This window comes from Bubalus bubalis, chromosome 15 (genome assembly GCF_019923935.1).
Source record: "Bubalus bubalis isolate 160015118507 breed Murrah chromosome 15, NDDB_SH_1, whole genome shotgun sequence".
Lineage (NCBI taxonomy): Eukaryota > Metazoa > Chordata > Mammalia > Artiodactyla > Bovidae > Bubalus > Bubalus bubalis.
The window spans coordinates 75586667-75605496 of record NC_059171.1 but is presented as its reverse complement, the minus strand read 5'-3'; the positions used below and the strand labels follow the sequence as shown (position 1 = coordinate 75605496).

The 18830-nt window shown below is 40.7% G+C and overlaps 1 protein-coding gene across 4 annotated transcripts in view; it reads right to left on the bottom strand.

Annotated features, from left to right (window-relative positions):
* The window catches only part of KHDRBS3 (KH RNA binding domain containing, signal transduction associated 3), a 154796-nt gene that overhangs the window by 67200 nt on the left and 68766 nt on the right, over window positions 1-18830 (bottom strand). For all 4 annotated transcript variants that reach the window (XM_044928864.2, XM_044928865.2, XR_006545099.2 and 1 more), the window contains exons 3-4: window positions 14394-14510; window positions 8292-8438 (exon numbers count right to left, since the gene is read on the bottom strand). In XM_044928864.2, the coding sequence (XP_044784799.1) occupies window positions 8292-8438; window positions 14394-14510 (264 nt within the window). The remainder of the gene's footprint in view (window positions 1-8291; window positions 8439-14393; window positions 14511-18830) is intronic.

Sequence of the window (18830 nt, the reverse complement as noted above, 5' to 3'; positions counted from 1 at the left end):
GGACAGGTAGGTGATCACGCTACAAAAGCCACAGCAAGTCAGTGTTGCATTCACATCAATAAGAAGCCAGGCACTGACTCTGTGGGATTCACTAACTACAGAGGCAGTACTGACTTCATAATCATTTTGGTGAACAGTGAGTGAGCTAGAATTCATTCAGGTAGAATGAAGAATGAATGGGAACAAGTCCCACATACAGTAAAGGAGCCAGTTTCTCCCAGTTGTTTGCTACAAAGAGGAAGAGAGAAGGACTACAGTCTGAAGAAGGAAGGAAGGATTTGATGATAGAAGAAACAAAGCAAATCTGAGTATGAATAAAAGACTCAGATGAGACAGTATCCTGAATTATTTCAAATTAAAATATAAAATGCTGAAGCTGAAGCTCCAATACTTTGGCCACCTGATGTGAAGAGCTAACTCACTGGAAAAGACCCTGATGCTGGGAAAGAGTGAAGCCAGGAGGAGGAGGGGACGGCAGAGGATAAGATGGTTGGATGGCATCACCAACTCAATGGACATAAGTTTGAGCAAGTTCTGGGAGATGATGAAGGACAGGGAACCCTGGCGTGTCCATGGGGTCACAAAGAGTTGGACATGACTGAGTCACTAAAAAACAAATGCTCTCTTCCTTACTTTTCAAAAGTAGAGTGCAAAAAACAACTTGTAGGAGAAAGCACTGTGAAGTAAGAAAATAATATGGACACCAATCAAAAATGAAGTTCACATCATAACCAGCTAACACCTGCAGAGTAAGAGGAAGAAAGGTAAATGAAGAAAAATTCAAGTCATTACCATTAGCAAGGAAGGCTAAGGTCTGAGTCTAGATTTTACTGCAAATACAGGTTCTCTAACTTATCTGGGCTATCATGACCTCAGAAGTCATGTGAATCTATAGTTATTTCAACTTCTTTAAAATAAGCCTATCAACATGTTCCTTGCCATTTTACTAAAAATGTGTGATTAATAAATTATTTCTAAAGCACATTCTAAATAAAATGTGCTATGTAAATGCTACGTATTGGCCCTACTAAGAAGTGTTAGAAAGCAGGACACAAAATTTTATGTGGTTAAAAACAGATTCAGGGAAAAAGAACATAACTGAGGCCCCATTAGAAATACATTAAAAATTAAAAAAAAAAATAAGCAAAAGCTTTGCTCTAAGTAAAGTTAGGTAATTTACAATGGTGCCACAAAAAGTAGAATTAAAAGCTTATTTTAAACATCATCTGTGTGAAAGTAAATTTTAAAGTAGATAATGTAGTTAGGAGGGAAAACAAACAAAAAAATGGAATCTAAGTCAATCACATCTGAGGTTTAGCCTGAATTTAACCAACTGCAGAGCAGCTATGTAATTTTTGACAAGTTCTTTAGACATGACATAACTTTCTTCTGATGTCACACAAGACACTATTGATATACACACTGTAGTTACAATTTTATTGGTCTTTGAAATAATGTTTTTAAATCAGTAGAGAAACCAAGTCATAGGTGGCAGCTTACAGACTAAATTATTTTTACAATTTTACATTTTAAACTAGTCATTACTAAATTATCACTTCAACTCCCCATCTGAAAAGTGAAACTATCATAACACTAACACCAACACTGTCATCAATTGTGAAGAGCAGAAAATGGATTAGAATTCTAATTAAATATGTGTAAATGGGATTTCTTTAGCCGGTAAATTTAGAATCTATTTAAATGTGTTAGCCTGGAGAATCAGAAAAAGTTTTTCAATAAAATCATTAAAAGTAATTTATTAAAGATTCAGTGGGTTCTTTGCCAGAAATGTACTCTTCAGATATGTTTGCCAAAATATGCTAATATTTACGTTCAAGGTTAATCCTGGGATCAGTGTTTGAATTATAATCTATAAAAAATAAATGTTCATTATTTGAAGACTAATTAAATTCTGAAACATGCATATAAAATATTATGCAGACATTAAAAAGAATGAAGCAAAACTTTGCATATGCTTATATGGACAAAAGTACAAAACAACCTATTAAAAACAATTAAAGGTTACAAAAGAGTACTGGACTTGCAGGGTAACTGAGGAGTTTATCAAAGCTCTTCCATAAAAAACAACAATAAAAGCTGACTGAATAGTTAAAAACAATTTTAGGACTCTGGAAACTTATTGAAGGGATACAATAAATGGAAAATAAAATAAATCTGTTTGTGAAAAACTGCTAAGTCTCAGGTAAGAACGGGGGGAGCCTGTGGTGGTTTTGTCTGGGGATGCTTCCATCCCTCCTCCCAGCCCAGATGACGCATGAGTTCCACTAGGATGGTAAACCACAAGAACCGGAAGGAGGAGGTTCACTCAGCTTCAAAGAACGAACGAAGAAGCTTCAGGCCCAGCAGCACTGTCAATATCAGTAGCAACTGGTAGTGAACGACCAGAGAAGACCAGTCAGCAAGGCTAATAATCAGGTTTGGGGTGGCGCAAGCAACAAACAGAAAGATTGGCAGATTAGCCAGAAGGTTACCAGCCATGGAGAGCTTTGATAGCTCTCTGCCTGACAGTGTGTGTCCACGCAAAGGGGATACAAGGACTCCTGGCAGAAAGTAAAAGCTGGGACACACGGGAACCTGACTGTACTCCCCAGTGACAGCCAGTTCCATCAGCAGAGGGTAAAAGCCCTAAAAGATACAGGTTTTGAGTACAACCTCTGACAACTCACTGGTCGATCTCTCAGCAATGCTAACCCAGAGAAAACTCCTAGAAGGCCAGGCTTAAGAATAATATTGAGAAAAAAAAAAATGAACAAAACTTTAGACCATGAAGGAGACAGATTGCAGTTTCGGTCCAATTAAATTGTTAAAGAAAGGAAAAGAAAAAACCTGCAACAACAACCCTCTGGGAAAAAATGAATGGGAATCAGATTCATCGCAAACACCTAAAACGTGGTGTTCTCACCAATAACCTAAGAGACGTGCAAACAAAGGAAAATGTCACCCATACCCAGGGCAGGAAGAAACTTCCCAGGAGAGGACCCAAATCTGGACTAGCAAAAAAAGATTTTTAAAAACCCCAAATAACTATAACCTCAGATATGCAGATGATACCACCCTTATGGCAGAAAGTGAAGAGCAACTAAAAAGCCTCTTGATGAAAGTGAAAGAGAGTGAAAAAGTTGGCTTAAAGCTCAACATTCAGAAAACGAAGATCATGGCATCTGGTCCCATCACTTCATGGGAAATAGATGGGGAAACAGTGGAAACAGTGTCAGATTTTATTTTTTGGGGTTCCAAAATCACTGCCGGAGAAGGCAATGGTACCCCACTCCAGTACTCTTGCCTGGAAAATCCCATGGATGGAGGAGCCTGGTAGGCTGCAGTCCATGGGGTCACTGAAAGTCAGATATGACTGAGTGACTTCACTTTCACTTTTCACTTTCATGCATTGGAGAAGGAAATGGCAACCCACTCCAGTGTTCTTGCCTGGAGAATCCCAGGGACGGGGGAGCCTGGTGGGCTGCCATCTATGGGGTCGCACAGGGTCGGACATGACTGAAGCAACTTAGCAGCTTAGCAGCAGCAGCAAAATCACTGCAGACAGTGACTGCAGCCATGAAATTAAAAGACACTTACTCCTTGGAAGGAAAGTTATGACCAACCTAAATAGCATTTTCAAAAGCAGAGACATTACTTTGCCAACAAAGGTCCGTCTAGTCAAGGCTATGGTTTTTCCAGTGGTCATGTATGGATGTGAGAGTTGGACTGTGGCGAAACTGAGTGCCGAAGAATTGATGCTTTTGAACTGTGGTGTTGAAGAAGACTCTTGAGAGTCCCTTGGACTGCAAGGAGATCCAACCAGCCCATTCTAAAAGACATCAGTCCTGGGTGTTCTTTGGAAGGAATGATGCTAAAGCTAAAACTCCAATACTTTGGCCACCTCATGCGAAGAGTTGACTCATTGGAAAAGACTGTGATGCTGGGAGGGATTGGGGGCAGGAGAAGAAGGGGACGACAGAGGACGAGATGGCTGGATGGCATCACCAACTCGATGGACATTAGTTTGAGTGAACTCCAGGAGTTGTGATGGACAGGGAGGCCTGGTATGCTGTGATTCACAGGGTCGCAAAGAGTCAGACACAACTGAGCAACTGAACTGAACTGAAAGTTACTTAGAGGAGTTCATCAAAAGATTTGAGATGGCACAAGAATGAATCAGTGAACTTGAAGGTAAGTCAACTAAAAGTGTTCACTCTGAAAAACAGAGAAAAGCAGACGAAGGAAAATGAGTCTGAGATATCTCTGGGGCACCATCAAATGTACCAACATACACATGATGGGAATCCAGAGGTTGAGGGGGTAAGGGAGGAAGAGTAAGGTGGGAAAAAAATCTAAAGAAACAACGGCTGAAAACTACCCACGTCTGAAGAAAGACATAAACCCACATATCCACAAAAGCTTAATGAACAAGAAAGATAAGCACGTACAGCAAAGTCAAATTGTTGAAAATCAAAGAGAAAGTCTGAGTAGCAGCAAGAAAAAAACAACAGATCATGTACAGAACAAAATAATTAATGATTCTTTTCATCAAAAATAGAGGAGGTTATAAAATAGATGAATGGTCTTTTACTACCTAACCACCAACCAAAAAATATTGCTATTGCTATTGCTAAGTCACTTCAGTCATGTCTGACTCTGTGCGACCCCATAGACGGCAGCCCACCAGACTCCCCCGTCCCTGGGATCCTCCAGGCAAGAACACTGGAGTGGGTTGCCGTTTCCTTCTCCAATGCATGAAAGCGAAAAGTGAAAGCAAAGTCGCTCAGTCGTATTCAACTTAGCGACCCCATGGACTGCAGCCCACCAGGCTCCTCCTTCCATGGGATTTTCTAGGCAAGAGTACTGGTGTGGGGTGCCATTGCCTTCTCCGAACCACCAACCAAAAAATATATACACGTATAATTCAGAGATATTGTGGGTTTGATTCCAGACCACTGCAATAAAGCTAATATTGCAATAAAGCAAGTCATACAAAATTTTTAGCTTCTCAATGCCTAGAAAAGTTATGTCTAACACTGTACTATAGTCTATTAGCATGCAATAGCATTGTGTCTAAAAAAAAAATGTACCTACCTTAATTAAAAAATATTTTATTGCTAAAAACTGCTAATCATTATTTGAGCCTCCAGTGAGTCCCAGTAGTAATAGTAGTAATAGAGATCACTGATCACAGATCACCATAACAAACACAAAATTAATTTTTTAAAAAGTTTGAGATACTGTAAGAATTACCAAAATGTGACACAGAGACATGAAGTAAACAAATGTTATTGGATAAATGATGCCAACAGACTTGCCTGACACAGGGTTGTCACAAACCTTTAATCTGTAAAAAACATAGTATCTCTGAGGCATAGTAAAATGAAGTGCAATAAAAAAAAGTATGCTTGTAAACTAAACTTTAGGATATCGGTGAAATAAAGACATTTGGAGAAAAAAAGAACAATTTTACTAGCAGACCTATGTTACAAAAAAGACTAAAGGAAGTCCTTCAGGCTGAAAAGAAGCAACATCATATCATATGGCAATTCTATCTGTATAAAGAACACAGCACCAAAAGTAATAAATGTGTGTGTTACTGTCTATATAAATACTGTACTACAAACCAATATCACCCACAATTATAGATGTAAAAATCCTTAAACTATTAATAAGCCAAACCCAGCAACATATAAAAAGGACTATATATCAAGTTGGTTAAATCCTAAAACCAAGTAGGATTTAACCTTGGACTGCACGGTTGGCTTGACATCTGAAAATCAACTATGCAACACACTAGGATTAACAAAATAAAGGAGAAAAAACACATGATCATCTCAATGGACAAAAAAAACCCGCTGGCACAATCTAATACCCATTTGTGATAAAACAAAACCAAAGCCAAAAAGGCTCTTAACAACTAGAAATAGAACTTCAACATGAGAAAGGGTCGCAATAAAAAAGACCCTACAGCTAATATCACACTTAGTAGTAAAAGACTGAAAACAAGAAAAAGATTTCTATCTTCACGTCTATTCAACAAAGCATTGAAAAAGTTCTAGTTAGTGCAATAAAGAAGACAATAAGATTAATAAAAAATGAAAGCATCAGATAGGAAAGGAAGTAAAGCTTCTTTATTCACAGATCACATGTCCTTGTGGGCATCCACACTCTGAAACTAGCACACACACCCAGCAAGGTCAAATAAGATCAGCTCCATTTCTATACACCAGCAACCATCTGAAAATGAAATTTAGAAAAACAGTTCCATTCACTTTGACATCGAGAAGTATATAATACTTACAAACAAATTTAACAAAAGAAATGCAAGACTTGGATCCTGAAAACTATAATAAAACGCAGCTGAGAAAAAATTGTAAGTATCTTTTAAAAAACAGAGAGACATTTCAAGTTCATGGACAGGAAGATGTAATACTGTTAAGATGGAAATTATCCCCAAAGTGATCTTCAGGTTCTATTGTATCAAAACCCTAAGAAAAAAAATTTTTTTGGTAGAAATCCACAAGCTAAATGTAAAAGAAACATAAAAGTGCAAAGCAGCCAGAAAAGACAAAACAACTGAAAAAGAAGAACACAGTTGCAGAACTTACACAACCTGGATTTCAAAATCTGCTCTAAGGCTGAAGTAATTAAGAGCATGGTCCAGGCATAAGGACAGGTATATTAATCAATTGAACAGAACTGAGAATCCTGAAATAAATTCATACATTTATATGCAGTTAATTTTCAATACTGGTGCCGAGAATCCAACAGGAGTAGAATTGTCTTTTTAGTATATGGTGCTGGGACTACTGGATACCTACATAGAAAAAGATAAATTTAGATGCTAAATCTAATGCCATACACAAAAATTAACTTTGAGTGGATCACAGACATAAATCAGAGAGTTAATACCATAAAATGTTAAGAAGAAAACACAACAGAAATTCTTTGTGACTTTGGGTTAGGCAAAAGAGTCTTCTGGCCTGCTCAGGTTCAAGGGGAAAGAAGTTGGAACCTATGCCTTGGTGGAAGAGTGGAAAGAGACAGGGTGGAGGTCTGCCGCTGCCGCCTCTGGAAACAGTCTCTCCTGCTTGGCTAAGCCGGCACTCCCCAGTCCACAGTGAAGGACCAGGAAGGGAGTAAACCCCTCCTTCCTCTTGTCAGAGTTGCAATTTTAAAGTCATTTATATCAATATCTGATTCTAACCTGTCTCTCCCATTACATAAGCCCCATAAGGGCAGGGGCTATGTCATTTATTGGTTTACATGTGTCTATCAAATAGAAAGCACTCAAAAACTTTGTTTTTAAACTAAATGAATAATAGGATCATCTTAACTGGCTTGACGGAACCAATAAAAAGTTAACTATATTAAGTTCCCAAATTAAAGTACTTAATCCAATCTTGTGCCCTGGTTTTTCTAAGGCAGTCATGATTTATAACATGCTTTCCTATAAATATGACAGTTTCCTCACAGATAATGTAATCATGACACAGGCTGCAGTATGCAAGTCAATCTACTGCATCTGCTGAGCACGATCTGACCCCAGACAGCTGTTGGCGGAGGCGACAGTTTCTCTACAGTAAACTGTCTGAAGAGGTTCGATTTCTATTTTTTTTAATCTAGACAGGTCCAAGTTTTTGTTTTTTAAATCTAGAACATGCAAATTATACAGAAGGCCTACATTAATCTTGTAGTGGAAACAGGGATATATTCTCTTTAAAATTATCACATTCTCAGCAACATCAAGGTGTCTGAAAAGGATTAAAAAGACCACCCATTGTTAACAAAACATAAATGTCTGCACAGCACCCTTCCTCTCTGTGCTCGTCTGCTCATGTCCATCACCCTAATCATGCTACAAAAAAATCGTCTGCATCCATCCCTTCCCTAAAACCACAGAGCCTCGACACCGGGGCTGCACTCATCTCACGCCAGCTCCAAGCACAGCGCCCGGCTCGTGGCCGGCACCAACGAGCTCATGCTGCATAGCAATGAACCTGTGAGGTGAATTCAGTGTCACAAAAAGGCCTAGGACCTGCGACCCAAAACACACACCACTGATTGCTCTTCACCTTTCTTGCTGGGTCACCTGATCTGTATTGCCTTATCTCTTTCAAAATCCCTAGCCTCACAGAAAAAGAAGGAATGATGCCAAGTAATTCACAGGGACACTTTGGCAGATCAAGCACTATGCAAATAACAATTACTGATAAGAATTATCCAGGATTTAAAACAAAGGGGGGACTTTCAAGTACCAATTAATTATCAAGAAACACTGTACTAACTGGAATGAGGAACTTTTTGATTTCTTCCAGAGCATGTCCCATCCGGGCGTAGGCTTCTGCTGGGGGTGCAAAAACTTCAATGAGAACATGGAGATCATCATTGAGATGGAAGTACTTTGCTTCTCCACTTTTCCTCAACTCTTCTTCCTGAAGAAAGAAAACTCATGTTTAAAAGGGTGTCATTGTAAGAAAAGAAAAAGAAAATAAAAACTACCAAGTTTATTTCACACATGGTGGTCCTAAAGATTCACTCAGCAGCAAATACCACCCGAGGAAGTACATTTAAAATATATACATGATTCTGGCATTCCCAGGGCCTTTATGGAGACTCCACAGGCTTCCTGCTGCATGGGAGGAAGCCTCAAGTCCTGCCTCTGGCCCAGGAGTCCTCCTGCTGTCTAGCCAAGGCCACGCGTGCCGGCTGACTCTCTTCACCGCCCCCACTCCCCGGCCTTGCTGGCTCACCCCGCCCAGGCACCGCAGAGCACTCCTCTGTGCTCTTCTGACTCTCTTCACCAACCCCCATACCCCCGCCCCGGCCTTGCTGGCTCACCCCCGCCCCAGGCACCGCAGAGAACTCTTCTGTGTTCTTCAAACTGGCCACCCAACCAGGCCTGCGTCTGCGCTGGTTATGCTGTGCATTTACCGCTATCTAAAATACTTTACTGTTGGTCCGTTTTCTAATCTCTCACTTAAAGTGGTTGCCATGGAGCAGAACCCATGGTTGTCTTGTTTTACTGCATGCTTCTTTGTCTAGAAAAGCGCTTGGTTGATAGTAGATGCTTAATGAATATTTCTGAATGAGTAGGTAAATGTTATTCATTTTTATGTTCATTTGCTCATTCATATATTCATTCAAAAAATATTTCCACATGCCAGGCCCTATACTCATCTGAAAAGAAAACTGTGAATAAAATAAATGAAAAAATTTTTATGATTTTATTTAATTATGAGAAACATTAAAAAAAATTTGGTTGATACAATGAAATTCAGGGGAAGAAAACAGGTGGGGGGGTGGGGCACTCAGATCATAAAGGACTCAGATCACTAACTTTGCTCCATGAGCTTTTTCAACAAGCCTTCATTAGAGCAACAATTACAGAATCAGATTCTTCTAACAGTCTTTGTTCTCAACATTAAGATCAGACAGACACACAAAGATTAGCAGGAACCTACAACCGGAGAGATTTCCAAAAGGCAGGAATCCCTGCAAGCCGCTCCAAAAAACCTACCCTGTAAGAGAGAGAGCCTAGGGATTCCTGGCAACACCACCTGCTGGTCGTGGCATTAACCAAGAGGCCAAAGAGGTACACACAACCTGGATCTAAGGCTTCAACTTTTGTTAGTTAACTAATTTGAATTCTCATGAAGAAATGCAATCAAAATACAGAGCATGAAAAGGGCAGGGGACCTAGAGCCAGACAGACCTGAATTTTAGCCATGCTGGTCAATGTGGGTGTGAGTCTGAACAGATTATATGTAATCCAACACTTAATTTGCAAAATCAACTTGGTGTCAGGGCTTCCCTCATAGCTCAGCTGGTAAATCATTTGCCTGCAATGCAGGAGACCTGGGTTCGATTCCTGGGTCAGGAAGATGCCCTGGAAAAGGAATAGCAACCCACTCCAGTATTCTTGCCTGAAGAATCCCACGGACAGAGGAGCCTGACAGGCTACAGTCCATGGGGTCACAAAAGTCAGACATGACTTAGCAACTAAACCACCACCACTAAACCACTGTATGTATATGAATACCCTGGTGCTCAGACGGTAAAGTGTCTGCCTGCAATGCAGGAGACCCAGGTTTGATCCCTGGTTCGGGAAGATCCCCTGCAGAAGGGAATGGCAACCCACTCCAGCTTTCTTGCCTGGGACATCCCTTGGACAGAGGAGCATGGCAGGCTACAGTCCACGGGGTCACAGAGTCAGACATGACTGATAAACTCTGGCAATGTATATGAGTGCAGGCCCGCTGAGATGACTAAAAAGGCAGCTTGGGTAAAGGCTGGCAGAGGAGATGGTGTACATAGTGCCCAGGACGCTTCCTTGCGTGTGGCAGGTACTCGGGAAATGCTAGTTTCCTTCACATTTATGGAAAGTGGACCAGAGAATGAAAGAAAAGAAAAAAATTATTGGAAGGGAGAGCAAATATAAGCTACGTATGCATTTCCTTCAAAATCTGTCAAGTGTGAAAAGGACTATTCTTTATGCCAATGGTGGACTAGTTCTTGTCCTAATCAGAATATTTTCATTATTTGATCTGACACTCTGACTTTCAAAGTTGAGGTCTTAAAAATTGGGATTCTATGCCCGGTAGTTCATCTTTGAAAACATGAACTACTGAAGTAAACATTTCTTATCTTTTTCTAATAATGGCACCAAGCTAATGCTTTTAATGAGATTATAATTGTTGATTCACAGGCAAACATTTTCATTTCTATTACAAACTGAAGCTGGAACTGGGAGGCTTTCTGGTCATAACCACAGCTGTCCTGCAACTCCACAGAGTGAGCAGTTATTGCTGGGTTTCTTCTTGGGTTAATGATGAGAGGCAATGCTCCGTTTAGGGAAGAACACAGACTTTATTGAGTTCTGCATTTAAACCCCAAATCAACAACTGGTCAGGCTATTTAATCTTTATCTTGAAGAGGTGATTTTAAAATGAATAATAATAATGTAGTACCTACTGCTCAAAGGGTTGTTATAGTAATAAAGTAGCCATCATAATAGTCATTAGGAGTTATTAGTAATAAAGGTGTTAGAGTCATTCGAAAGACATCAGAAGTCTTTAGAATTATGCTTAGCATAAAACAAGCACTCAAATGATAAATATAGTAATGATAACTATTATAACATAATGATAGTATTAATTATTGTATTATCCTATAACACAGATGATGTGGACAAAATATTCAGCATGTCTGGCACAAAGTGAAGGCTCAAGAGACCATAGCATTTTAGAGATTATTATGCTACATAACCAGTTGATACATGTCAGTAATGAATCCTACAATTTTATCAATACAGCAAGTACAAGAAGAAAATGAATTATGTTCACATTAGAACTTAAATGATGAACACTAGGAAAATCTAAAAGGATGAGATTGTAATACTAGGGAATGGAAATGTCTTTAGAAATAAACATTATTAATGGAGGACTTCTGTAAACTAAAAATCAATAAAAAGGATAAACTGAAGTTAGGCAGTGAGGCTCTGACTACTACCTGGCAGATGGGACACATCTGTCGCTGAAACAATCCCTGTGGTTACTGTCAGGGAGATGCTTCTGAAGGTGTACGCCATGGACCACATGGCACAGTATGATGGGTGAGAAGGAGACGAGGTGGGCAGGGTAGGGTGAAATGGGCTCTTTCTACTGCATTAAAGAGTTCAAAGACGGAAATGGCAGACTCAGGACTTGACATGATCAGTTCAAGGCCCAAAGAGCAGAAGTATCCTAGAAGGTTTCCCTGCTGTGGTCACAGGCTGCTGGAGCCAACAGACCAGGCAGAGCTTGGGCATGTACAGCTGAATGACCAGCAGACTGCCAGCCATCCCTATGGGGGACTAGGGACAGTGTCTGGAGGACCATGAAACCCTGAGAGCTGGATGGGCAACATCTGGAAGGATTCGAGTAACTCTGAGTACAAACACTAAGTCCCACTGAGCCTTCTACACTGGCAAAAGCCTGTCTCAAACAGCCAAGGAAGCTGCTTAAAAGGAGATGACAATTCTCATGCTTTCCTTCTACTACCCTTTATCACCTCCTGGCCCAAGATTGGATCCCTGCCCGCCCCGGGGATGCAGAAAATAAAAGAGCTGAGCTAAATCTAGAGGAGAAGGTTGCATGAGGACAGCAGCTGTAGGACTCCTGGTGTGTGTGTACTAAACATTTACTCCCAGCCTTTTCAACAAGGATCTGGGACCTTTTACTATAATAAGCATACGCTGAAAAGGAGAAATACTCATACAGTTTGAGGATGAACAGACTCAATTCTGAGCAAATGCTGCTCTGCTGAAGGCCACCAATGAGACTGGGGTTTATGGGATCAAGAGATAAAGTGCTTCTGGTGCTGGTCCCCTACCAGTGGGCTCAGTAGACTATGCTACGTTCTCAGCTCCTAGGTGCCTTGATGGGATGTAAACTATCAGCATTTGAAGAATCCCCATACTGACCCACTGACTGATGTATGCAAGGACACAGAAAGGAGAAGATTTGTGAAGGGGTGATACCTGGTCTGGGTAAGAGGCCCAAGTGTGTAATAACAGGGAGTCCCACGCGATGCAGAGCATGGCCTCTGTGACCAGGTAGCCCAAGGGACCCACTACAACAGATGTCAAAGCACCTCACTCCCAGACCCCTCAGTGCTACTCATGAACGTGACTGCACCACATGGACTGCCCTCAAAAAGGATTCCTGGCTCCTGTCACTGCTGCCTGTCTAACATGCCAACAGCAGAGAACAATCACCAGCCCTTAAAATGGCCGCAAGATCTGGGAGGACCACCAAGTGTGGTTAGTGAGCTGACACGGTTTAGGATCCCTCTGATTATACCCAGCCAGGCACTTGCTCTTTGGACGTACAATGGCTGAGGACTTGCCTCCCCTGCTTCCTTCTTCCTGTAAAACCATCTGTGGACTCCCTGATCACTGGCACAAAACATTGCTTCTCAACAAGGAAGGCCCTTAATAACAAATAAGCAGCACAAAGTTGATGGGTTTCACTGGTCATATCATGGTCTTCATTACCAGATGGCCTTCCTGAAAACTTAAGTAAGACATCAGCAAAGATGGGATACTTCCCAGTAAGACACACACAGTTTCTGACCAACTGACCCATATATGGTTCCATGTTCTCCTCCTGCCAGAACAGGTGAGTCAGGGAATCAGAGGAACATCTTTTGTCGACAGTGATGCTTCGTGAGCAGTTCAGCTGACCTGGCGTGCATCAGAATCCCTTAAACACCTATTGAAAGTTCATTTTGAGGTTCTACCGAAACAGGCTGGGGCATGGGACTCTATTTTTAAACAGTATCTCATATGACTGCGATATGTAGCCATGTTTTAATAAAGTAATATAAACTCCACTAATAAACCTGGATAATAGATTTAGGTTCTCTGAATCTCACTTTTCTGACATAAAATAAGAAAAATACTATGTATCTGTCATCATTTTTCCAAGGATAACATGAAGTAATAATACATGTAAGATGGTGCACAGAGTACCTGACTCACAGTGGCTTTTAAATAAACATGGTGGCTTTTTTTTAAATTATAAAAGCTACTGTTTAGACGGACTTTTTTGTAAGGAGGCTGAATTTTGTTTAAACATGCTTTTTGTCTGACACAATAATTGTTCAGCATTTCATGGAAAGTGATCACTGAAAGCGGATTTCATTCTCAATAATATAAATCTTTTAATAATGAGAGAACAACAAAATAATAATAGGACAACATAAGTGATACCACATTATGAAATGTGAACATTTCGTTTAGAATTGTTGTATTTAAGAAAGTGATCAATAAAAATAATTCAGTAATTTTAGTTTATTAAGAAAAGAGGCAGTCATGTGAATACATCCAAGTAGAACAACTATGTGTCAGGTTAGGAAGCAATTAACAAAACATTTATGATCAATTTTAACTTGATAAAAAATGCATGGGGTAACAAAAGAAGGGCAAAAAGAGCACACAAAAGCATATACTTTAAAAACTCAACAATATGAAACACAGGCATAGAAAAAAGACCCGAAGAAATTAATCTAAAATGCAAATAGTGATGCTGAGACTTTAGATAACTTTTCTCTTCATGATAATTTCAATAAAACTGCACTTTCTAGAAGGTATTGTGTCTACTATTTTACTCCATAAATTAAAGTAATAGTCACAGATTTTGGTTTAAGATACTATATATTCTGAAACTGGCCTGAGTGACCCAACTTTCTGAATAGTGTCACAAATATATTACCATATGTAGCATTTTCATATAATTTCACTTGGGACCCTAGTTAGCTTTTATGTAATACGTATTCATACCGTGGCTGATCTGAAAGTACATTATATAACTCTTAAACCAGGAGCCATTGTTTACAATAAGCTTTACCTTCGCCTTGTCTCTCATGGAGCCTTTTCCAAGGATGGACATTTTTGTCAAGGTTTCTTCTTGTAAACGCTTCAGAGAATTTCCACGTGGCCCCAAAAGTTTTCCCACAAAGTTGAACTAGGAAAAATAAAAAAAAAACACAATTTGTAATATTCATATCTGAAGAAAGCAATTTATTTTGTGAATTTCAGGAGACACTGCAGTGGTACTGCAGTATGCTGCACATCATTGATTAATGACAAATAATTTAAGTTCCTGCTGTAGCATCACCCTATAACGTTTCCCACAAACTGCATAAAATAGGGCTAAAAAATATATAATTTAAAAAAACATGTATTTCTTCCTAGCAAGTCACTCCAGTGGTGAGTGTATTTCCTATAACTGTAAATGAAGTTAATTCCCAGAATTCCTCAGTTGCCATCCTGACAATTTCAACACCCATTCAGTACCAACCACGAGCAGGCTGGGGGAAACAGTCCCAGGTGTCTTGTAAGGTGCTCTGAAGGGGCACCACGAAGTGCCTGCGTCCTTCCCCCTTCGTTACTCAGCACTGAGTGCTTGGTCTGGGTGTCCACCCATCCAGTCAGCCTAGGTGCCTAGGGCTCTCCTTAACAAGCGGAGTAGCAGTGAATTAATCAGGAATACTAAAGACTGAGGACTGTAAAACCTGGCTATCCCATTTTTCTGCTGAGAGACCCTGGTTCAGGGTGACCAGGCCCTGGTACCCTCATCTGTGAAATGGGAATCATAAATGGCAACAGGACCTCCCCTCACAGGGCTATTCTGAGGATTAAATGGGTCCACACAAATAAATAATTTAAAATAATGCACGGCACATAATAGACAATAGATACAACTGAATGAACTAATTATTGTTAGGAATTTTACATAACTTTTAAAAGCCTTATGGTAATTAAGAATCCTGTGTGCTTTCAAATAGAAAATCAGCCCTATTTACCAAGAGAGAAACATGTCTTTGGCAAGATTGTTGATTACAGACTCACGGAGTTGCAGCTTTGGAATCAGCCACATTCCAGGAGTTACACCACTGCTGTGCAGTTGCTGTTTTTTAAGACAAAATCATTTCTAATGTCTCTATGGTAATTGAAGCAATTTTCCTGAAATACGTACTTTAAAAAAAATCAAAATGGTATTTTTTTCCTTGCCCACTTTCCATCTTATTGGTCTTTAACAAAAACTAAATTCTCTATTTTTAACCTTTACATGTAATTACTTTTTGCTTTTTAAAATTTAAGTAAGTTACTTAAAAACTATAGAGGTGAAATGTACAGAGTTCAAAATATCAAATAATACTACAAAGTGGGGGAAAGAAATCAATGTCTCAACCCACTCGACCTTATTCTTGTTCCCCATTTTCTCTGCTTTATCTTTCTGGAAATTCTCCTATTTGGACACTGGACCTCCTGATTAGGGTTTAAGTTTCTCTTACTCCTCCTCCTTCCTTCATCTCTCTGTTTTACTTTCAGGGAGATTTAATTATATTTCCTACACATCCACTGTTTTTTTTCATTTCTGCCATCAAATGCTTTAACGACCAACAGTATTTTCTTACTCTGGTTCCTTCTTTATGGCATTTTAAAAATACTTCATGGAAGTGATGTGCGTCCTTATCTTCCTGAGGCTGTAATGGCACTAGGTGCCCCACGCCCACACTGGGGAGCTTCTAGGAACACATGTGTGTCTTTCACTGATGCCTCTTACCCTTTACATTTTGAGAATTTATTTCCTGCTACATTATAGCTTTTCCTCACATGACTGGTCACCCTCTGCTTTTTGTTTTTAAAATGTTTAAATTGAAGCTAAAACACTAACTGGACTTTCTGCTTTTGTACATGTGTGCAATCTGACAACCGCGTGTAACAATTCACTGCGACACAGCAGCCCGGTTTTATCACCCAAAGCTACTCAAACATCAATGTCCGCATTTCTCTTCTTTTGTGCTAGGCATTTCCCTGAATAGGAACTCCCTAATTTCCCAGGAGGAGGAACATGGAGAATCTCGCTATGAAGCACAAACACCTCTACTTAAAGGGGTGCTTCCTCATCTTCAGTGCGCACCTCCCGGCAGCCCTGAGCCCCGTCCATCTGGGTCCCAGAGCCAAAGCGTCTCTCGCTCAGACTCGCAGGAAGTCTCCCATCCCCTGCAAGGGTGAGAAGGGCGGATGCCAGGTTTGCTCAGCCGGGAAGAGCATCCAGGGGTCTGATAACCTCCACGCAGAGACTTTCCACCACGTGCTCTCTTGTCAGTTCTACCCCGTCAATGTAGCTCCACAGTAACTGCTATCTACAATTCCCGAGTCTTCTGGAGGTTTTCCACACTAATAAGCATCTTTTTGGTTGCTTTCTCCTCCCCTGCAAGCTCAGGATTCTGCTTTCTCTGGTATCCTAAATCATCACCACTTATCCATTTATTTTGCAACCACCAAATTTTACTAACATCGTTTAACTAAAGTTGCCTCACACGCCCATTCTTACCTTCATAGGTCTGTGCTGTTTTCATTCATTTATATTCATTTTTGCAGTTTTCAAGGAGAGCATAAAAATGAGTGTTCAAACAGCCACATTTACATCACGTCTGTAATAGTTAAATATCTCCCAAATAAACTTAAGGGAACCTTACAAAGCATCCAGCGCAAATACCGAATTTCACACTGAGGCAACGGAAGTCCATGGAACATGATTCACTCAAGTCACTTGACAATACATCAAACCATGAGATTCCAGCACTCCTCTTACAGGCCCTGTGCTCCCAGGGACCAGCCTCGGGTAAGACGCATTCAGGCATCTGTCCCTTCTGCCCACCCCTCCCCACTCTGCCAACGTCCCTCGTCCCTCACCTTCCTGGCCTCATCCACTCTCCGTCCAAGGTCTGACCTCTGGGACACCTGCAGGCCTTGGGCTCAGCACGCTCTCTGTCACTTCAGCCCTTCCCTGAGCTTCTAGAAATCCTCCCAAATAAAGTCTGTCCTTCCAGAAGCCAGGTTCTATTTTCTACTTGATGACTGTACTGGTAAGACAGACAGTAAGACCCTCGTACACATTAGTCTTTATTTTTATTAACAATTCCATTTGTGCACAGATCTGAATACAAGGTGAAAGTGTTACATCCAAGATCAATGATTTTTCCCCAGATGCCAATTATTATATGACAAATATACTATCATATTACAAATGTTACAACTGTAAATATAAACTTTTCAAATGATTATAAAGATGGTAAACCAGCACAGAGTATATCTGAGTTTTACCACACAACCTATAAGATCCAATAATTATGTTCTTCCTCAGTAAAGATCAAGGAAGGACTAACTTTAATTGATCCAAACTATATTTGTGACATGACACTGTTTCATGGGGAACAATTAATAGTGAAGCTGTCATTTCATAAACAACTAAGACTCAAGAACATGTCACTGTCTCCATTAAAAGGTTTCCCTTAATTGGGTGCTCACCAAAAAGTTGATTAGTCTAACAAAGGGATGCTTTATTGACCTCTAACTCAACACTAAAACTGAACTTGTAATCCCTGCCAATGTAGCGTCAAACACATTATTTTTCCCAGAAAATGGCACTACCATCCATGCAGGAGCCAGAAACCTAACAGTCATTCCATGAGGGCAGCAAGGAGGCCTTTTGGAGTCACTGTTCCAACACCTTTGCAGAGAGGGCATTTAATCAATGTCCAGCGAGTCAACTAATGGTAGCAATGTCACCTCCGAGATCTCTCTGAAACCTGCCTACTTCCCTGCAGTCCCAGCTCAATCACTAGTCCGAGCCATCATCATCCCTCACCTCGCCCACAGCAGAACTCCATCTCTGTATCCATTTCTATCTCCTTCAATCACAGGGAGGTCTTAACAGCTTTCTGTGACCCTGCTGTATGTCTGTTTAAAACAAAAGGTCTGGCTGCCCTTACAGGAAACTCCTCACAGCCTGGGGCTGCTGTGCACAGCCCAGCACTCTCGTGCCCGCCTCCCCCGCCTCCCCACTCTCCTGTCTCTGAGTGCTCGCCTCCCCAGCCTCCCCACTCTCCTGTCTCTGACTTTAGCCCTCTGAATTCATTTCAGTTTCTCAAAATTACCGTGTTCCAAGAACTACCCAGTGCAGCTCAGATATAGTGCTGTAAAGAACGTCACTCTCACCCTTAAAACAACAAGAAAACAGAAGAGAATACCAGCTAATGCTGAAGTGTCCAGGCAAACTCCAACCACACATCTGGAGAGTGTGCAAACACCTGCAGGGCGAGACAAGACTCAAGCATCAGCTTCTCAGGATGCCGGAGAGTTGACACCCTCTCAAAGGATTTTTCTGCAGGAATCCAACACCATCACCCCCTAACCCCCAAGTGTGCACAGGGAAGATGAGGGAAGACCCCTGAGAGTACCTTCCCTGGCTGGGGGCTGGGGTGGGGTGGGG